At 41.7% G+C, this 19209-nt stretch overlaps 1 protein-coding gene across 1 annotated transcript in view; it reads right to left on the minus strand.

Annotated features, from left to right (window-relative positions):
- CEP85L (centrosomal protein 85 like) overlaps nt 1-18642 on the minus strand; it is a 102318-nt gene extending 83676 nt beyond the window's left edge. The window contains exons 1-2 of the mRNA XM_062488757.1: nt 18594-18642; nt 2057-2218 (exon numbers count right to left, since the gene is read on the minus strand). Coding sequence (XP_062344741.1) covers nt 2057-2218; nt 18594-18642 — 211 coding nt within the window. The remainder of the gene's footprint in view (nt 1-2056; nt 2219-18593) is intronic.
- Nucleotides 18643-19209: the final 567 nt, after the last annotated feature.

The following is a 19209-nucleotide window of genomic DNA, read 5'->3' on the forward strand; positions in this document are numbered from 1 at the left end:
ACCTGAGGTCCATTCCCTGCATGAGCATATTTATTAGCAATTCTCTATCTGTATAAACAAACTCAGGTGCAACCTTCAGAATTTCAAATTAAGTATTTTATTTTTAGTGGGCATAATAGAAAGGAAATACCAAGGCCACAGTTCATTATCTGAGCACTGTTAAAAAGCGTAATAATCTGCCAACTTGTGAAAAAAACTCCCCTCTGAAAAATCCCCGGGAGCTTCTTCCCAAGCACCACTGATAGCAGATGGCCAACATCAAGTCTGCAATTACCAGTCTGGCCTGACAGTCCCACAGATGACAATGATATTCTTTTCTTTTTTTGGATGTGTGCAGGGGGCAGCTTGAGAGATGCAGACAACTAGGTATCATAGGCAACAACCCTTTCCACTAAAAATATACACATACAACCAATTTCCAGGCCTGTCATATGATTCCTCCATTAATCTTCATTCCACCATTAGGCTTCCCCACTTTTTTCTTTAACGTTGTCTTTTCTCCTACTTAAAAATATTCCACACAAGGTGGTAGGAAATGCGTAACTTCAAGCATTGCCAAAGACAAACCTCATGAACATCTGCTGTTGCAACCTTTCCCCTCTTTATATTACCCTCCCCCCCAGCACAGTCTCCCCCCACCCAGCCCTGAACAGATTATTCTCTTGCCTACAGAGGAGGACAGAATATCTGATGAGGAGCCGCTGTTTCATTTCCTCTCCTTCATCCCACCCCTCAAATGGGGAAGCCCTCAAAAGGGGGGAGGGGAAGGCATGGTTTTAATTCAAATGCTGTGTCTTAAAATACTATTGTGTAGCATTTGGCTGGGAGTGATTAAATCTATATATAAATATACACCATGAGAGGGCTTTATCCCCCCTATATCTCTTGGGGAAAAAAACCCACCAAGCTTCTGCATTAATAACCATTTACTATTTCAGTTTTACACCCAAGAATTTGAATATCTGATCAAAAAAACTTTTTTTTGCCAAAGCCAACAACTGTTTACAAATGAAAGGAAGCAGAAAGCAAGTTATGAGCTGACAGATGCAACAGAAAGAGGGTGGAAAGGATTTTCTCATATGCAGAAGAGGCCATGCAGACTTAACTGTGGCATGTGGACCTCTCCTCAGGAATGCTCAGCCCTCCACAGAGACTTCTGTCTTACACCGATTCAGCATTCCTCACTTCGTTTCTACTAATTCTTCCTGTTCTTCCTCATTCTAACTATCCCTTTAACAAAACTTATCAGGCATAGAAAGATGCTGGAGAAAAGTGTATCACAGTCCTGCTGTCATTCATTATCTGTCTCTAAAATCTTACTGGGAAATAAGACAATGCAAGAAGGAAATCTCAAGCCTTACTACAGCCGAGTTCTCTCTCATTCCAACTTAATTCCAGTGACAGGTTGCATAGGGAGGGTGACAATATCATGGAAATACTGCCACTGTAGAGGCTGTACCCCTCCCTGATAAGATCACCTTTGATTAATCATGATTTAATCCAAACTAACTTCTGAAAATTTTTAGATACTGCTGATTCTTCTCAAAGATCGTTGGCTATGTGTCAAATGCCATGCAATAAAATGCAAATTCCTTCTCATCAGAAGTGGAGATGAGAAGAGACAACATGCTTTCCTCACAGCAAACTTTTCTGCCAACACACAATTGTGACACTCACAATGAATACCAGAAAGCATTGTCCTTTTATCAACTCCCTCAAAAGTTTCTGCTTTTTCCCACTTGTTTATCAAGTGCTGTAGTACAGGACATTACTCCCCTGTACAAATCTGTCACTTCTTGCAACTGCAATTATCAAAACGTGTAACACAAGCACCCCCTTTGTGGCAGAGATGCAAGTTAATGAACACAATTCATGTAGAACTAAATTAATCAACCCTCATTAAAACAATTACTTGGCTCCAGCAAGGAAAAAAAAAACAAAACTATGTGCGTTTAACAGCTTTTCAACAGTAGGGTTAGCTTGTGAAAAACATCTTTAAACCATTTTGGGCTGTTTCTCTCTGAGGAACATACAAAACTCAGCAGTGTCAACTCACCTTCCACACTGTCAGAACAGGAGGTACCAATCCCAGTGTCCCCGCTGTCAGAAGCTATGCTATGTCTTCTCACAGGATTGTTTTGACTGCTTGATGAAATCGTTGAGGACTGCCACAGGGATTCAGTACCAGGTAACCATCCCACTGAGGAATAATCTGAGCCTATAAAAAAGAAAGCCAGAAGTCTGTCATTAGAGGTACAACACAGAAGTCAGCAACAAAATACCTGTCAAGATGAAAACTGAATCCTATGTTTCATAGATAAAACTTGAGCTAGACTGTGTGTCTTGGAGGTTGTTTCTTTTTGTTGATTAAAATCCTTTTGCTAGATGAAAGCTTCCCCAAAATGTACTTCCCCCAAAAGCACATGTACTTTCACTATTTAGAAACATGATCCTTAAACTTTTCTTGCACTCTTTAACAAGACATTTATCATACGATTCCTATCCTAGAACTGATGCTCAATTCACAGCAGAATTTTGCATTACAAGCCTCCAAATACAAAGCAATTAATTAATTTATTTTAGGACAAAAACCAGATGAAGATTTGGCCACTGAGATACAGTCCTTTTCTATTGTGCATGACCTAGGTGATAAAGCCAGCAATTAACACTGATATCTAAAGTAATTCCTTATGTAGCTGCACATAAGCTGCCTTTGTGAGACATGTATCCATCTAGTGGTTTGTTTCATTTCGGTTATTTTTAAATTCAAACAAATTGTTAAAATATTACAGTTTAAAACACAATTCAGAGCAGCAGCTAGTTACTCTGTTCAAGGAGTTTACAAAGTAGGCCACATATTCTCAGTCAGGAAAATTTATCACAGAGTACAGTCCTAGAAGACCATTACAATATCCAATAGCCAGTATCTAAATCTGAGCATTGTTTAAAGACAGAATACTGATCATCACATTTGTACTCTGAACCAGCACATAAAGAACCTTGGAAAAAAGCATGGCTGCTCTCCATTTATATACAATCACATCCATACATCCCCTCTAGCACTAAGCTTTGTATAGCACTTTCAGCAGGAAATGACTCATGAAGGAGTATAAGCTCACATATAATGTCTCTTATGCTCCATGACATTATTTTTAAGTCATTTAAACACTTTCAGCAGTGTCCATCTGAAGTTCTGAAGTTGTAACAGCAACTTGCCTCTGCAACGACATCCGCTATTTCCATCTGTACTTGTTTTCCAGTAAATTAAATAGTTCAGAAAACGATGCAAAAATTAAATATGTGGGTATATATATAACCCCACCCCACACACATGAATGCATACATGGTTCATAGAGCAGCCAAATCACTAGACCTAACAGCCAGAGTGGTAACAGCTGCTTGCCAAGCCACTTGAAAATTGAGGAACACAGTATTCCTTATGGCATGTGCAATTGAATTGTAACATGATATCTAAAACAGCCTTTTTTGTAGGTAGGTTCTTGAAGGCCTTAAATATGCCTCTTCATCTCATTTGCCTCAACTTCATTCTCCATTGAGATTATTGCCTCTTCTTCCCTTTAGCACACTTGCCTACCTTTTCTCCCCCTAATTCAAAATCACCCAATTCTCCTTCCTGTTTCATTCTACTTCAGCCATACCCTGTGCAATGTATGTCCTTCTCTTCCTTAAACTTAGTTTTTCCTCTCCAGAGGCCTCTCTAACTATTTCAGTGAGTATCTTCCAAATCCGAGGGATAGGACCAGAGGAGCCAAACATGATACACATGTACCCATAGCTCACCAGTCACACCCTAAAGAGGGGTCCCAGCCAGTATTCTAATGGAATACCACTCCAGGTATCATCCTTCGTATCACCCTCTCCATGTCATCATCTAATGTACTCAAGTGTGACAGTTTGCAAACAGCTAGTGGGATTTTTTCTTCTCCTACCATCCAGCACATTTTTCACTAATACTCTGGCTGCTTTGGGAATAATTCCTCACTTTCACCACCCATTCCTCTGAACGGAGCCACTTTCCACAAGAACTCCACTTCATCCCACTCAAGCTGCATCTAGCTATTCCAGCAAGAGTAAAACTGACTTATGGAAGGCCAAGCTAATTAAATCAGAGACAGTTCTGATTTAGGAGACATTTAAAATACATTTATAGAAGAGAAATTTAGATTGACTCACACTTTATTATGCCATTTTCCACTATACAACTCTTTGATGATATTTCAGCTTTTATGGTGTTACACAGGTGTTAAAAGATATGCAGCAGATAATTTAATATGGAGTAGTGGTAGCATTAAGACAGCATTAAGTGTCAAACCCTTTAGATCTCTTGGTTAGACAAATGCTCAGCATGTGAACCTACAACCATCCATACACATACCTACAAAAGGGAGAGCTACTTTTCACTCTGGTGGAACTTTGAGGAATAAAAGCTAAAAATACCACAGAACGAGAGTAACTTAAGAAAGGACTTTCAGAAGTCACCTACTCTAACCTTTAACTGAAAGCAAGATAATGAGATCAGACTACTCAGGGCCCCATCCAGCTGAGTCTTGAACACCTCCAAGGACATGGATTCTACAACCTCTCTGATTCTTCCAGCATTTTACCACCCTCCATTCTAAGAAAATTTTCCAAACATCTCAAGAGTCTCTCACATCCCAAACATGTTGTTGCAATATACCCCAAAAAGATGCAACAGCCCAGTGCAACCACTCAGTTAACAAACAGGGTTAACATACTAGATGGGGCAGACAGTCATTCCCATTGGGATCTCCGCAGGTACCATAAGCAGAGAAAATAACAGGCACCACAAAACACCCTGCTATAATCTACTCTCAGTTTTGCACCTACACACAGCCTGGGGACACACCAAGCTCCATGTAGAGTGCTGAAGCACAGGTCCAGGAGGACATGCTGACACACCACAGAATTGAAGCTTTCTGGAGCACCTTTGCACCCAAGGGCAGTACAGCATCATGAAGTTAACTCATGAAGCCTGATCTTGAGCTGGTAGGCCAGAAGAGGCACGTGCTGGTATACATCCATAGCTACACACAGACCAACATGAGGTCAGCAAGACTGTCCAAGCTTTGATTTAACACAGGCCAGCCAGATCCCACCTGGCTTCCCAGGGAAATACTCAAGTCTACCTGCACAGTGCTCTAGGCCTCAGAAGGGTCTCTTCACTCAGGCACTCCACTCTCACATCCCCTGGCATGCACAGCTGGCTGTGCACAGCAGCAAGAGTGCACCCATAGTTCCATCACCAGGATCCTGCCTTTTCTTTACAGCCATCCTGTACACAGAGGTGTGCACATGGGCTGGGGTGCAATAGTCATTTTTTCACTGGATTTCTACTGTTGAGGAAAAGCCTCTACATTTAAAAAGGGTTTGTCCCAAGAAAGTAGTGTGGTTTAGATTTTTAGTAGGTAAACACTATGTGGGTTTTAACCTATTTTGGACATGTCAACCGAACATGATTGCACATGATTGCTTCAAGAAATGCTTTTTCTTTGCCCCCCTGACATTAAACATATTCCTTTTTTTTTTTCTAAAAAGGATAGCTAATGACATAATCCAGGAGTCTATAGTTTTTAATGTTCCATAGCACATCCACACAATTGTGTTACCTTGCAGACCTAATGGAGAGTCTATTTCATAGAAGGCCATTAGAAATATACAAGTGTCTGCATGAGAAAGTGAGTTCAATCAGCTTTGAAAAGCTGTATCATAAACAGTAAATACAAGCACCAAGATAGTAGAAACAACCCAAATATTAAGCCTGAACAGTAAGTAACCCATAAAATAGGACCTTATAGACCTTACTAGTCCAAGACATTATTTAATAATTAATACATTACTTTCTTTATTTGAAACTCACCTTCTGAGACAAGTCCTGAGGAATCCCCAATTGCTGTATACTCCACTCTATGCTTCCCATTTGCCTTTGGACAGCTCTCTGCAAATGCACGATCTTTCATATAGCAAACAGCCTCCACTAAAAGAATCAAGTACAAAAGGGGAAGATACACAGGAGTCTCCACACTGCTCAGCCAGCACACCTGCCTCACCCTGCTGCTCTGATCTCAAACCTGCCTCACCCTGCTGCTCTGATCTCAAACCTGCCAATCAACAGCCAGAGTCCATCTGCCCAAAACACAGAATGGGGTAAGAAAAGCAAGAAAAAATTTCTAATCAATACTTGTGCTGCTGAATTGTATATTAGCATCTGTCTATGATCATTCTATACTGCATTAGAAAAATCTACCTTTCATAGGATTCACTAGAAGAAAAAAAAAGTAGTGTCATCCTTCCGGACTACAATTTCCAACAAACATGACAAAATACATGCAAGATCACAAAAGAATCTTAAACGAAGTCTTGTTTGTACAAACAGTTGAATATCTCCCTAAATTTGGTTGGTTGAATATACCAACATAGTCCTCTGTTTCCAGCCTAAGCATTTAAAACAGATCCCTTTACAATTAAGTATATAAAGGACAGGAAGTAGATTATTTATTAAAAGGGAACAGTTGTTGACATTTCTCTCCAAAAAATTATATGTCTTTTTCTGTGTGTTACAGAATGCTGTCATCTATTGCTGTCAGAAAGACTCACAGTTAATTCTGGATCATTACCATGCCTAATTTCAGTGGCATGCACAGATCCCCTACATACACAAAATAATAACATTACCATCTTTACATTTGGTTCCTAAAATACCTCTAACACACTTGAATATAAAGATTATTATTTTAAGTGGCAGCTATGGTACTGTTGCTTTACCTAGACACTGAATGAAAAGCAACAGTAAAAGGCTTAACTGGGTTTCACAGCAGATGCATCCACAACTAAGAGTACTAATTTTTCTATCCCACACTGTGACTGACATGGAATGTGACCAGAAGTGAATCACCCATGACAGCCAGTGCAAATGTATCCAAGTCAAAGGATTCTGAAGATCTCTCTACAGTACTATGAAAACTAACTATGCGAAGCTCATTCACATCATGGATATGACCAGGCTGTACAATCGTATTTCACGCCAGGATGGCACTGAAGTCTCCCTGAAGCCCTTTCAAGGAAAGAGAGTCAGCATTCAGCCCAAAGACACTGCCACAGTTAATTAGTTTACCCTCACCATCTGTACCTTTACCCAAAACACTGCTAGTTATGCAAAAAAATCACATGACAGTATTTTGAAATAAGTCAACCCACCTTCAACCCAGTTCTCCAATACCCACTCATAATCCCCTGACACTACTAGACTTACTCTGGTTGCATCTTCTACACACACCTCCCTCCCCAATAAGTTCTTTAAGCAGTCATAGCCTCTCTTTTGCTCTCGCTCTCTCTCTTGTCCCATAGGGCTGGATAACTACACATCTTTTCAAAAGAAAAAGTCTACAAACAAACACACAAAAGGTCTCTCAATGATAAAGTTGCTATATTGTAGGAAAAATCTTACTTTGGGTAGAAAATGTTTGTTTACTCATCATACCTGCAAGATCATTACTGCCACAAGATTAAAGAAAATATTACTCTGGGGTGTGCTTCATGCACAAGTCTTCAAGGATAATATTCTGTTATTTTTAACTGATGAAAAGACAACACAGTGAGAAAAGGCAATGGAGGCAGGGGAACCCAAAATGCTAAAAAGCCTTTCCAAAAGTAGACACAAGAGCAGATGTCATACTTTAACACATTTATATAGGGCTTTAAAAAAAGCTGAAAGTTAGCAGTAGAATGGTGCAACAGCAGCCGCCTTCAGTCTAAGATGAAGGGAATGCTAAGATGCAGTCATTCAATCTGATATCTGGACACAATAAAAAGATCCTGGTATGTCAGTGTTCCTTCCCAATACAGGCAAAAAAAAATTACTTTGATAAATAACTTCTTCATAAATCCTTTGGAAATAATGTTTAAAAAATGGCATCCCAACCCTAACCTCGTAGACACATACTTCCCAGGTGTACTTCATCTCCATGGTCCTTCTGCAAAACAAACTGCAACTTTTATTAATACAAATGTCCCAAACAAGTTCCAGGTCTACAATGCAGGCTTTTCTCTTCCAGGGTGAGCAGAACATTGAAAGAGAGGTTTCTAACTCTTTCAGGGAAGGTGGCCAGATGACAGTTTCAGGATCCTTTTTTTTCTACAAATGCTCTGGAGGTGGAGGAAACTCACAGCTCTACCAGCTGGCTATGAACTAAGATACCAGAAGTTCCTAGTCCCTCCTCTCACATGAATGCAGCTGAGAGTAGGTGGATGATGCAGTTTAATCAAAGTACAATAAGAAGCAGGGTAAAGTGGGATGAAATGACAGACTGAACAACTGAATTTTTACATTTCAATTTCTCAAAAGTACTTTATCGTATCAGATAGCTAAAGTATGATTCATCCTAAGGACTCATATCCTTTCTTGACAAAGCCTGCAAGCTATTTAACTATGTTCTCATAGTTTTTCAGTTACAAATGGATTAGAACAATTCTAAGCATGAAGAAAGATAAAAATGTACAGATATAGAGGGAAGGGGGGGAAAGAAAAATAGCAATGTGAGAGTTTAAACAGAAGAATATCGAGAGAGACCTTTTTATCGACATTTTTACTTGTAGAAGGTGATAACACTGCCTGGTATACAAAGGCTTAAGCCAGTCCTCTGTATTACTAATGTGCAAAAGAATTCACCTACTAGGGAGTGAGAAAAACATAAAATAGTACCGGAAAAAAATTAAAGCAGAAGAAAGAAACATTGAGAAGAAAATACTCAAAATACAATCCTCAAAGTACACATGACTGGCAGTATCAAAACTGCCTTTACAAACAAAAAACGGCTATGGTCATATTATAAGGAACATAAACTTGTCCTTCAGTTCCCTGAAAGCTAAATTTTGAGTAGATTGTGTCACCATATCTCCAGTTTCTTTTGCTTCTCAAATTCCTTAATAAAGGTTAAACAGTTTTGGTTTTTTCCCCCCAGAGAGGTGGCTAAATGTACAATCTCTCATCATAGATAATTACAACTATAAAACATTTGTCTTCTATACAAAACAGTATTTCAAAGTGAACCTTCACAAGTCTGATTTTTATGACTTTACAAATGTGCACAGAACTGTACAACAACAAGCTACAAGGTATCCCATGCAGGAAAGTATGCAATTTAAAGGAACAATGGTGATTAAAAATAATAAGTCAATTGGAAGGATGAGCTGCTGAGAATCTTGCCACAGCAGTTTAAAGACACAATCAGGTAGCTCACTCTCTATAACCCCCCCCGCCCCCCACCAGAATCTATAGAAAGTAAGAGGTGAACAGCTCTGTCTTTCCATCAAAGAGTCCAGCTGGCCAGCTTATGCTGCTGGCTAAAATGGGTCTGAGCTGGGAACGCTGTTTGACATCAGAGCTAATTGGATCTACTGGTCAGCTGCTATGCAAAGGCTGCTCACACTGCCCAGACACACACTTGTCCTGCTTCCCCAGCATAAGCCCTTCCACTCCAGAGCCTACAGAAAGTGGTTCAGGAACAAACTGTCCTTGCTTATGGAAAAGGTTATCTGCTAATTTGACTGTCTAAGCTTGCTCAGCAAGGGGTCAGACAAGAAACAGTGCCAAGGAGGGAGTGGGAACATATATGTCTGATGCCCAGCAGCAACCAGGCTTATCCTACTGCCAAACTGCATATTGAGGCAGATCCTAAACTGGAGAGAGGTAGGCATAAATCTCTGGCTGCCTTCATTGAGGAGGACAAAACCCATTCAGGTGGCAGAGAGTTGTGTTCAACTGTTAACTAAAAAGGTGGCAAAATCCTTAAACTGACACAACTATGTAATACTGGGTTTTGCCTGCACTAACTTCTACTCTAGAAAGTATGCAAACCAAATGCAGATTCAGAACACATTTTATAATTCATACACAAACAGCATTTAGCTGTAGTTATTTAGCATCAAACCAATGATTAAATTCCAACCTTGACAGGAAAGAAAGAGGTTTGCTTTCATTTCATCACTGACAGGAGCAAGACCAAAAACTCAGCCCAACTGTTGATGGCACTCCTGTGAGTTTTCTGCTTCCACATAGAACATTTGCATAAAACAGAACTTCAAAATATAAACTGCAGATGTTTCTTATTTCATGTTTGGCACACAGACTACAACTATTACCTCATGCCTGCTATGCTGGCTTGCCTCTTTGTTTTCGGACTCAATGCACTATTCACCCCATGGAAGCACAAAATTATATTCCTAGTTTCCATTGACTTCCATATAGCAACTACAGAGGAGAAGGCTAGCTTTTAAAATTGGAAAGTTTATCAACTGAAGTATGAAGAGGGGAACACGTAGGAAAATAAACACATTAACTTATGCTTAAAGTTAATATAAACTTTGAACAGCAAGCCCTCAGGACACGCAGTCAGTTCTTAGGGTCTGTTAAAAAAGCTGTGTGCTTACAGTTGATCAGCTGAATCCTCCTGTCAAAGAAATGCAACGATCACAGGTTATCATCTGTTTCACCCCTTCTTACAGCTTAGCTTTATTAGTATTCAAAACCAGGTAAATTGTTCTCCAAGCTGTTTGTCATGCTAACATTTTTCTTACAGAATTACCTTTGTCCTCTCTCTCTCTGTTTAAAGGCTTAATTCAATCTCCTCTGTGCGTGGGCAAAATTGAAGTAAGCCTAATTGCTAAAATGAGTCAAAAAATACTAAATGGTTTTAAGTAGCTCCCACACTTTGCAAAGTGGAACAAACAAGAGTCTAACAGTAGTACTTTAAAAAATAAAAGTGCACCATTTCTCTCCTCTTTGTAGTCAAATATCAGTTCTAAAGATATTCTTGACACAAAAATAAATGGAGAAGACAGAGACTCCCCCAAAATAAAATTTCACTGAAATATTTTGCTGAAGTATGAAAAATGAAGGAACTTAGTATTGTTAAAGAGGTCTAATGTGCATTATAAACACACCAAGACCTACTTTAACAAGCAAGAACCAGAAAACTGAGCCTCCAGGCTATAGGTTTAGTGCATGCTAACGGAAGTATGCATGGAGTAATAGAACTATGCCAGGGAGTTCCCACGTGGTTACAGTTCAGTGAAAAGGATGAAATTCTGTCTTCATGTAAGACATGAGGAGTTTTTCCTTACATATTTCCAGTGCCCAGGACACAGAGCACAGCTCTGCCCCACACCTAGCTTTACAGCTTCCTCTGAGACCTATTTAATATAAGGAAGGACAATGCCCCAGAAATTGAGAATTAGTAGTTGAAAAAAAAAAAAAATCCTTCACACAATAAGCCATCAACTCTATTCAGGATACTTTCAGCCAAAACCAGCACTTCTTGTGTTTCAGTCTTCATGACTACAATCACTTTCGATGTAAAGCTTTACATTACAGTAATTCTACCAACCAAACAAAAGCCTTTGCTCAATCAGTTTGGTAATTTCAGATAATGAAGAGAACAGAAAGGATTTAAGACTGCAACTGTTTGCTTTGTTATTTCTACGTAGCAAAACTGATAAAGCTTTGAGCAACGGTATTTCCAAGGTCTTTTTCTGCTTTTAATTAGGTCACTACACTGCATACTTTTTTTTTATTACCCACAGAACCACCAGGTCTTTGATCAGTGTTAGCCACTGAACTTTTATACAAAGCAGTAATTCTCAAGAACGCCTCCAGAGGCATTGAGAATTGCCAAAAGGTCTAAATGCTGAAGGTAGGTAGTCGGAGAGAAGACACCATCTTATAAGAAAGACAGGCTTGAGGAAAAAAAAAAAAAAGGTTAATTTGTTTTGAAACATTAAAAAAAGTTGCAGCTTTCCCACACCATCTGGAAACTATGTTACAAAAGGAGTAAAACAAACATTAAAAGCATAAGGATACCTTATAAGGAATCTCAGCTCTGACTCCAGGATCATTCAAGAATGTTTCTCCTCTGAATAGCATACCACAGGTCTCCTATGTATCAGAAATTTGAAAGCATCTTTTTCTTTTTCAGTTGCATTTGCTAAGTCTACTTCAGGTAGAAATTAAGAAGTAGTTAAGACCTTTACTTGATACCACTTGCACTGTCCTTCCACAGCAAGACTGAGAGAATCTCCTACCACCTCTTCAGTCGTTACCCATTATTCTGGACTTGCTTAAACCTTAAACCTGTCCACTAACTGGTGGAAGTTACATTGTCCAATGGAATTAATGTCACTTTTTCCTGATCCTCACTTAACTTTCCTTGACCTTCCTGGTAAATCTAGGGATTAACTATATACTTCTTGATGGCACCAGCAGCAGTACACCAAGATTGTGCTGGGAGATTTTTCAACTGTCCACCAGCTGATTGAAGAGCTAGAGCATTTGACTCTGAATATCCCACACTTGTCAGACATCAGGATAAATGCTTCTTGCAGTGAAACGGACAGATTCCTGTCAGATGCCTGACAACAGGGTCAGGCAACTGTAAATCCCTCATTCAGTATTTAACTTCAGTATTTTCCTGGACCAGCTTCCCAACTAGTTTGCTGTAAGGTTGAGCAAGTGCTAGAGTGGGCACATGGGAGGCATACAGTGGAGGTACAGAGAAAGGTGGGAGCCACTACCCACTAGATTGTTTTAACTGCAAAATGAAATCATGTATACACCCCTTCAGGCAAAAATATGAGTTTACCTGCAATATTTTCCTACTTTTCAGAGACTGTCATACCTTTAAAGAAAAAAAGAATTAAAAAATTCTCAAAACTCCATCTCTTTTCTTTGTGTTACTGACTGCTTTTGTAGACGGGCCTTTTGAATCTCAAAAACCAGCAGAGATCCCTGAGGAATGAGGAACAGAAAGATGCAGTGTCATTTACAGTACAGCTGGCTGCAGAGAAATAGGTCACTTGAGCATGGCTGTGCAATCAATAGGATGTTTGCACTCCAGCAACTGAGCCAGATGCTGTGGAGTACAGTGCCCAGGGAAATAGCATCTTCAGGGGCAATTCCACAGGGGTCAGCAGTTTCTGGGAATATGAGGGATTATGTATCAGGACTAACATGCTTGGAAGCATATTTACATGAGTTATTCCCTGTTGCAAGTTCTCCTCCTCTTCTCCAGCCATTCACCTCTAGCTGATCTGCAGTGTCCCACAGGTCACATTTACTGGCTCCTCAACTTGCCCAAGACAGCAAGAAACGTAATGTAGGAGCCTAAGGCAGGAGCCACAACTTACTATACTTGAGTACACCTTCCCCAGTGTTGGCAGGAATAAACTTCAGGATACTATATTTAGTATTATTTCAGAAAAGAATTATCAAAATACAATGGCTTCCTCCTGAAGTTTTATAGAGTGTCGCTGCCCAGACGCTGGCAGGGAGGCCTGCATGAGGAGTGTCTGGGGCTGCCAGGCAATGGACACAGCCACTTCCAGACAGCTCCAAGGCAGCCAAAGCAGGGTTCAGCTGAGCCCCGCTGCTGTGACGGCAGTGCCTCAGGGAAAGCATTTGTTCAGAAAAAGCAAAACACTTCCCATGAGCAATGACTGAGGGAGAACAAGAGTGTGAGAAAGAGCCCTGCAAACACAGAGGCAAGAGCAGGAGCACAGGAGGATGAGCAGGAGCTCTGAGCAGAGGTGCCCTGTAAGGTCCTAGAGAGACCAGGCTGGAACAGGACAACAGCACAAGGAAGGAGTATGAAGAGGAGTCAACACGGACTGACACCACGGCCAAGTCTGTTCTGCCTGCGTCAGCGGCCGGCAAGCAATCTCTGTCCTCATCTCAACATGAGCTTTTCCATCCTATTTTCTCTCTTGTCTCTCTGAGGTTTGGGAGCAGCAAGCAGCTGAGTAGTGAGCCAAGGCTAACCTGTGGCAAAAGCCAGTAAAAAAGCCACTTTCTTGAATCAGTGAATATGCCTGAATGTGTTTTAAAGCTAATCACAAGCACAAAGAGACTGTTTCATTATCAGTGTACAATTCTAAGACGCATTTGGCCACCCAAGAGATTACTGACAACTACAACCAAGTCAGCACTTTTTCAGCCAAAGAACCACCAGCACAGAAAATGACAATTAGTTTAACTCTCTAACTATTAAACCACAGGCAATTTGTATGTTAAAAACAAGCATCCAAAGAGTACAGAAGACAGAGCAGTTGACATTGAACAAGAATTGTACTATCTCTCTTCTCCTTAACTAACCTGTCTACAACAAACAAGCTTTGCTTTCAACAATGGTAGATGATTGCCTATGGCTACAACCTCAAGTCATGCAACTTAGGAGGCTTTCAGCTATTCTTACCACCATCCACCACGTTTTGAAACACATGGGTTCTTTAACAGGTATTAAGTGCCTGGCTAAAATCTTAGCATAAATAATTTTGCACTGTAAGAATCAATATTTCATTGACATAAATTTTAGACATTATTTGGAGAATCTACAGGTGCTATTTCCTTACCAGCACTTCCTTCACCACCTCCCCTAGGGCAGACAGAATGGCTCAGGCTGCTTTTTACTACACTTTTTTTCTGTAAGACTCCTTAAAACAAATTAATTCTTCTCAAAATTATTAAAGTAATAACTCCTTCCTTGAATTAAAATTTTAAAAGTGCAGAATCACTGGACCACAAGTCTATATTCAGTCAAAGTGCAACATACAGGAGATCAGAATAAAGGCTAACCTCCAAACCCAAGCCTGTAATACAGCCTTACACCCATCATTCCTCTATTGCAGTTACAACATAGGTGTTCTGCACACATTAAAAGAGTGGATGCTATATCCATAAACGTGAGTTGCCTGGAGGGAGGAACAAAAAAAGGCGCTGTTTTTGAAGGGAAGTAAATAGCTCCTGTTCACCATCACTCAAACACAGAGTGTCATTTGACCCCCTAGTGATCTGTGAAAGAGAGCAGAGGCCACTCTAGCAGCCAGTCTTGCAGCTGGAACATTACATTTTTAAGTTTGGGTGAACAGTCTTTATAATGCACCACATACAAACACATGTATAAACTTATAACTGGTAACCAATTTGAAACCTACACTTGGACTAACTCACCATTTATTGCCTTGCCTAGCCTGTAAAGATAAACCTGCCTTCTCAAGACGCTTCCAAAGTTGTACTATCCCTGGCTGCACACATCCAATAGCAGAGCAAGAAAACTTGTTACAGAAACAAAACCACCGGATTTCTGCCTCTTCCTCCACCTCTAAGGATGAAAATCAGTGTCATCATCCCCATCCTCCCCACTGTGCCTGAGTTAGGAAGTTGCCTGTGAAGCCCACATGTACCCCAAGAAGGCAGTGCCCCACAGGCCTTACAATGTGTTGGGACCTTATTGCTGTTGACACTTTGCTTTTGACATCATTAAATAATCTTCCAGACCCACGTGTGTCACGCTGCCAGTGAGGCTCAAGTGCAATGAACACTGGGCAAATCACACTGCCAGGGCTCCAGGAGCAGAAGGATGCAGGCTACTATTTTTAAAGAGTGTCAATAAAATCCTTTTGATGTGCAATACTACCAACAGACAATAATGGACAGTGGAAAGAAGTGTGACCAGGGGTGGCACAGTTTACTAAAAGTAATAAATATGCATTACTTAATTTTAAAGAGTGCTTCTTTCACTTTCCACAGGCATCTGTTGGACACACATGGCCTAACCACATCTAGATGAGCACTTTCATAGTCTTAAAAGAGTAATTAACCAAGTGTACATTTCAAAGGCTGGTCTAGATAAATAAGCAAAGGGATTAAAATGCTGTATGCCCTTCAGCGCAGTTAAATTCCTACAGCACATGAGTAACTGCTGTCTTTATAGAGGTACAAACTGTGCTACAAGAGTTTCATAGACAGTCACGTGTACAAGACGACTAAAGTCAATCATATACATTTCAAAAACAGCAATTTAATTTTTCAGGACAGGCACTGAGACTGTAAGGAGCTGAAATTATTTTGCAAGAGCAGCAAACTGTCATTAAATTCACTGATTATACAAGAAGCACCTATCTAAAAAAAAAAAATTCTCAGTGGGATGCAAACAAGATAGCAAATTTATTTTTTCAGAGAAGGCACGCCTATTGAACCAAAAAGCAAGTACCATTTGGAGATGAGAAGAAAGAATGAAACTGAAGGTCACAAATTAAATATGCTCCAGAAGTGTCCTTGCCTGTTACATTTTAAGATAACCAGAACTAATTTGCATCTACTACCAAAAAACTGGTAATTCCCCTGTGTAAATAGAATAGCTCAGTGAGCAGCTAGCTTTGTAAGGGAATTGTATGATTTTCAGCTGTATGATTTTCAATGATTTTTGAAAGTAAGACTTTTAAATGCCCATATCCATAGCTAACTAAAGTACAACTAGAACAACAGAAGGTTTTTCCCTATAAAAATATGGTTTACCAAGAATTATCGAGTCATTACATGTTATATGCCCACACTAATTAGAATCTACATCAAGTAGCTGCCATTTAAGTATTAAATGTATCTTGACAGAAGAAAGGTTCCTTAAGCTGAAAGTGCCTAAACTCCTGCTTCCTAGTAGGACACTACTGTTCTGCTACAAAATACTTTCCCCATGAACAGCTTCCCTGTTAGGAAAAAAAACCCAAAAAAACCACAACAAACCAAAACATCTAACATGGCAGTAACAATAGCACAGGATCTTAGTAGCTGTCATTCCTTCAATAAAAATACCTGCATGGAGCTAATTACCTTCCATATCTTCAGACAGATTACAAACCACACAAAACAGCTTCTCAACTGTTTCCCAGTAGGGCAAATGAAGAAGGGCACTCCTCTGTTGGAAATTATAGACACACACCATCCCTCAAGGTTAAACCTCTACCTACTTGCCTTCTAATTAACCACCACTTTGTTAGTTTATCCTATCTCAAATTAGATTTTTTTCCTACCAGTTTTGCTACCTTACACTTCTACTGCTTACAGAGAAACATACATTTAAACATTCAGTGTTAATAGAAGTTAAAAAGAAAAGAAGGGATGGCGCAGGAACTAGAAGCAATACACAAAATTTGTTCTTGAGTCTTACAGACAATTCTGACAAACAAGCAAGCAAAACATTAATCCAATATTCACTGGAATTGCTGATAAATTCAACAAAGTACTAAAACACTTAATTTGACCCCAAACAAAAGGGAGAACCATGTATCAAATGTCACAATCTAAAGTCTTCTGAAACAAGTGAAAAATGAGCACCAACAACCTTTGTAATTGTCTGAAGTTAGTGTCAGAGTACATGGTGATATAAGCTTTTACTATTCCTATCCCAAAGACAAATTATCAAGAACTGAAACACCCTAAATTCCTGCAGTTTCCAAAGTAACTGAAATTCTCCACACCTATTGTTCAGGATACCCACTATCTTTACAGACTGTAGGACAAAGATAATGTAATTCCATTCTTTTGCAGGAAGCACTAAATAATTTTTAAAAATGCTTCAACCAGGCAAACGTGTTACACACAGAAATTCAAAATTTAATCACAGTACAGAAAAAAAAGAACAATGCCTTCTTTCACCTTATAGGGATGAACATTAGCCTACTTGTGGAGATCCGGGCAGCTGCTGAGAATGTCTTAGCAGCCCTTGTATTTGCAAGAAAATCCCTGTCAGTCGTAAGCAAAACAATCTCGCCATACAGTCAGCTAACTGTATACACATTACACATCTTTTGTGAACCGAAAATTAAAACATAAATCTGAATTTCTAAAGGAGAAAAATTATTCCAACAGCACTACTTTGCACTTGCAACGGCAGAGCCAAACCACAGACCTCCACTTGTGATCAATTGCTTCAATAAATCAAAACATGACAAAATATTTGCAGAAGCCCTGCCAGAGTAAAGACAGGTGATACAGTCAGTAGTATTTTCAAATCCTGGAAAAGGCATCCTAAAGAGCCGGTACCTTGCCTTACCTGCCCAAAAGCAATGCTCACACGGCTCTGCAGCCAATTCACCGGTTTTGCTCTGCCACTTTTGACAGCCGTGACGGGGCAAGTCAGCCCATCGCCTGCACAGAGGTGTTTCCCCTGGAACAGCCTAACTCCAAGCGTTAACATCTCAACGCATCCCCGCCAGCCTGCAGGACCTAGGCTCTAACTAATCCAGAGACAGAAAAGTGGTGGAGAAAATAAGAGAGGGGGAAAAAGCCGAACAAACCCAGGACTCGACCCATTTGTTCCTGTCTAAATTTAAAACGAAAAAGCACCAAGAGCAGACTGTGCTTAATGGTATACTAACATAAACCCAGGATGGAAGAGAAAGCCCAAAACATGGAAACGGATTATGTAGGTTAAGCTCAGCTTTTGTCATCCGCCGCGAGGTCCAGCTAAGGAAACGCGGAGCCCCCGGCTGGGGCCGATTCGGCGCCAGCAGCAGCGGGCGGGCCCCGCGCCCCCTCGGGCGCCACGTCCCCCTCCGGGCGCCGGCCGTGGGCAAGGGGCCGCGCCGCGGGGACACAGCCGCTTCCTCCGGCGTCCCCGCGGGGACCCGGGAAGGAGCCGGCCCGGCCCGGCCCCGGGGAGGAGAAGCGGCGCGGGCCCGCGTGCCTCCCCCCCGCCCCAGCCCCTTCGCGCCGTGGCGCTCCTTACCCGCCTTGTAGCCGCGCAAGCCGGGCTGGGGGTGCAGCCCGCCCCACATGGTGCCGCGCCGGGCCGGGCCGGGGGACCGCCGCTCTCCGGCGGGCGGGCTGGCGGCCCGGAGGGCGGCGGAGGCGGCCGCTCCCGCTGCCGCTGTCGGGAGCTCAGCGGGGCGCTGCCGCCGCGGCGGGGGCTGCTGCCCGCCCCAGGGGCGCCGCGGCCATGCTGCCGAGCGCGATGGGACCCGGCCTCCCACCCCTTCGCCGGAGACAAAACTTGCTCTATTGCGCTGCCGCCGCCGCCTCCTCCTGCCTCTCCGGCGCTGGCAGCGGGGCGGGGACAGGGGCGGGAGCGCCGCAGATGCGGCGGCTGCTGCTCGGGGACGAGCCGCTTACATAACCCGGCCCATGGGGTGAGCTGCAGCGAGGGGCTGTGGTGGGGGCTGAGTCCGCACGGCCCGGCCCGGCCCGCTCAGGCCCCGCCGGTGTTTTTGGGCTCGGGTTTGGTCACCTACGTGCTCACCCTGGGCTCGGGGAAGGGGCTGGTGGGCAGCGGCGTGTGCCCGTCCCCGGGGAAAGCGCTGAGCTGACAGCACTTAGCGTGGTGTAAAGGTAATCGGAAAAGGAAG

The sequence above is a fragment of the Cinclus cinclus genome, chromosome 3 (assembly GCF_963662255.1).
Source record: "Cinclus cinclus chromosome 3, bCinCin1.1, whole genome shotgun sequence".
Taxonomy (NCBI): Eukaryota; Metazoa; Chordata; class Aves; order Passeriformes; family Cinclidae; genus Cinclus; species Cinclus cinclus.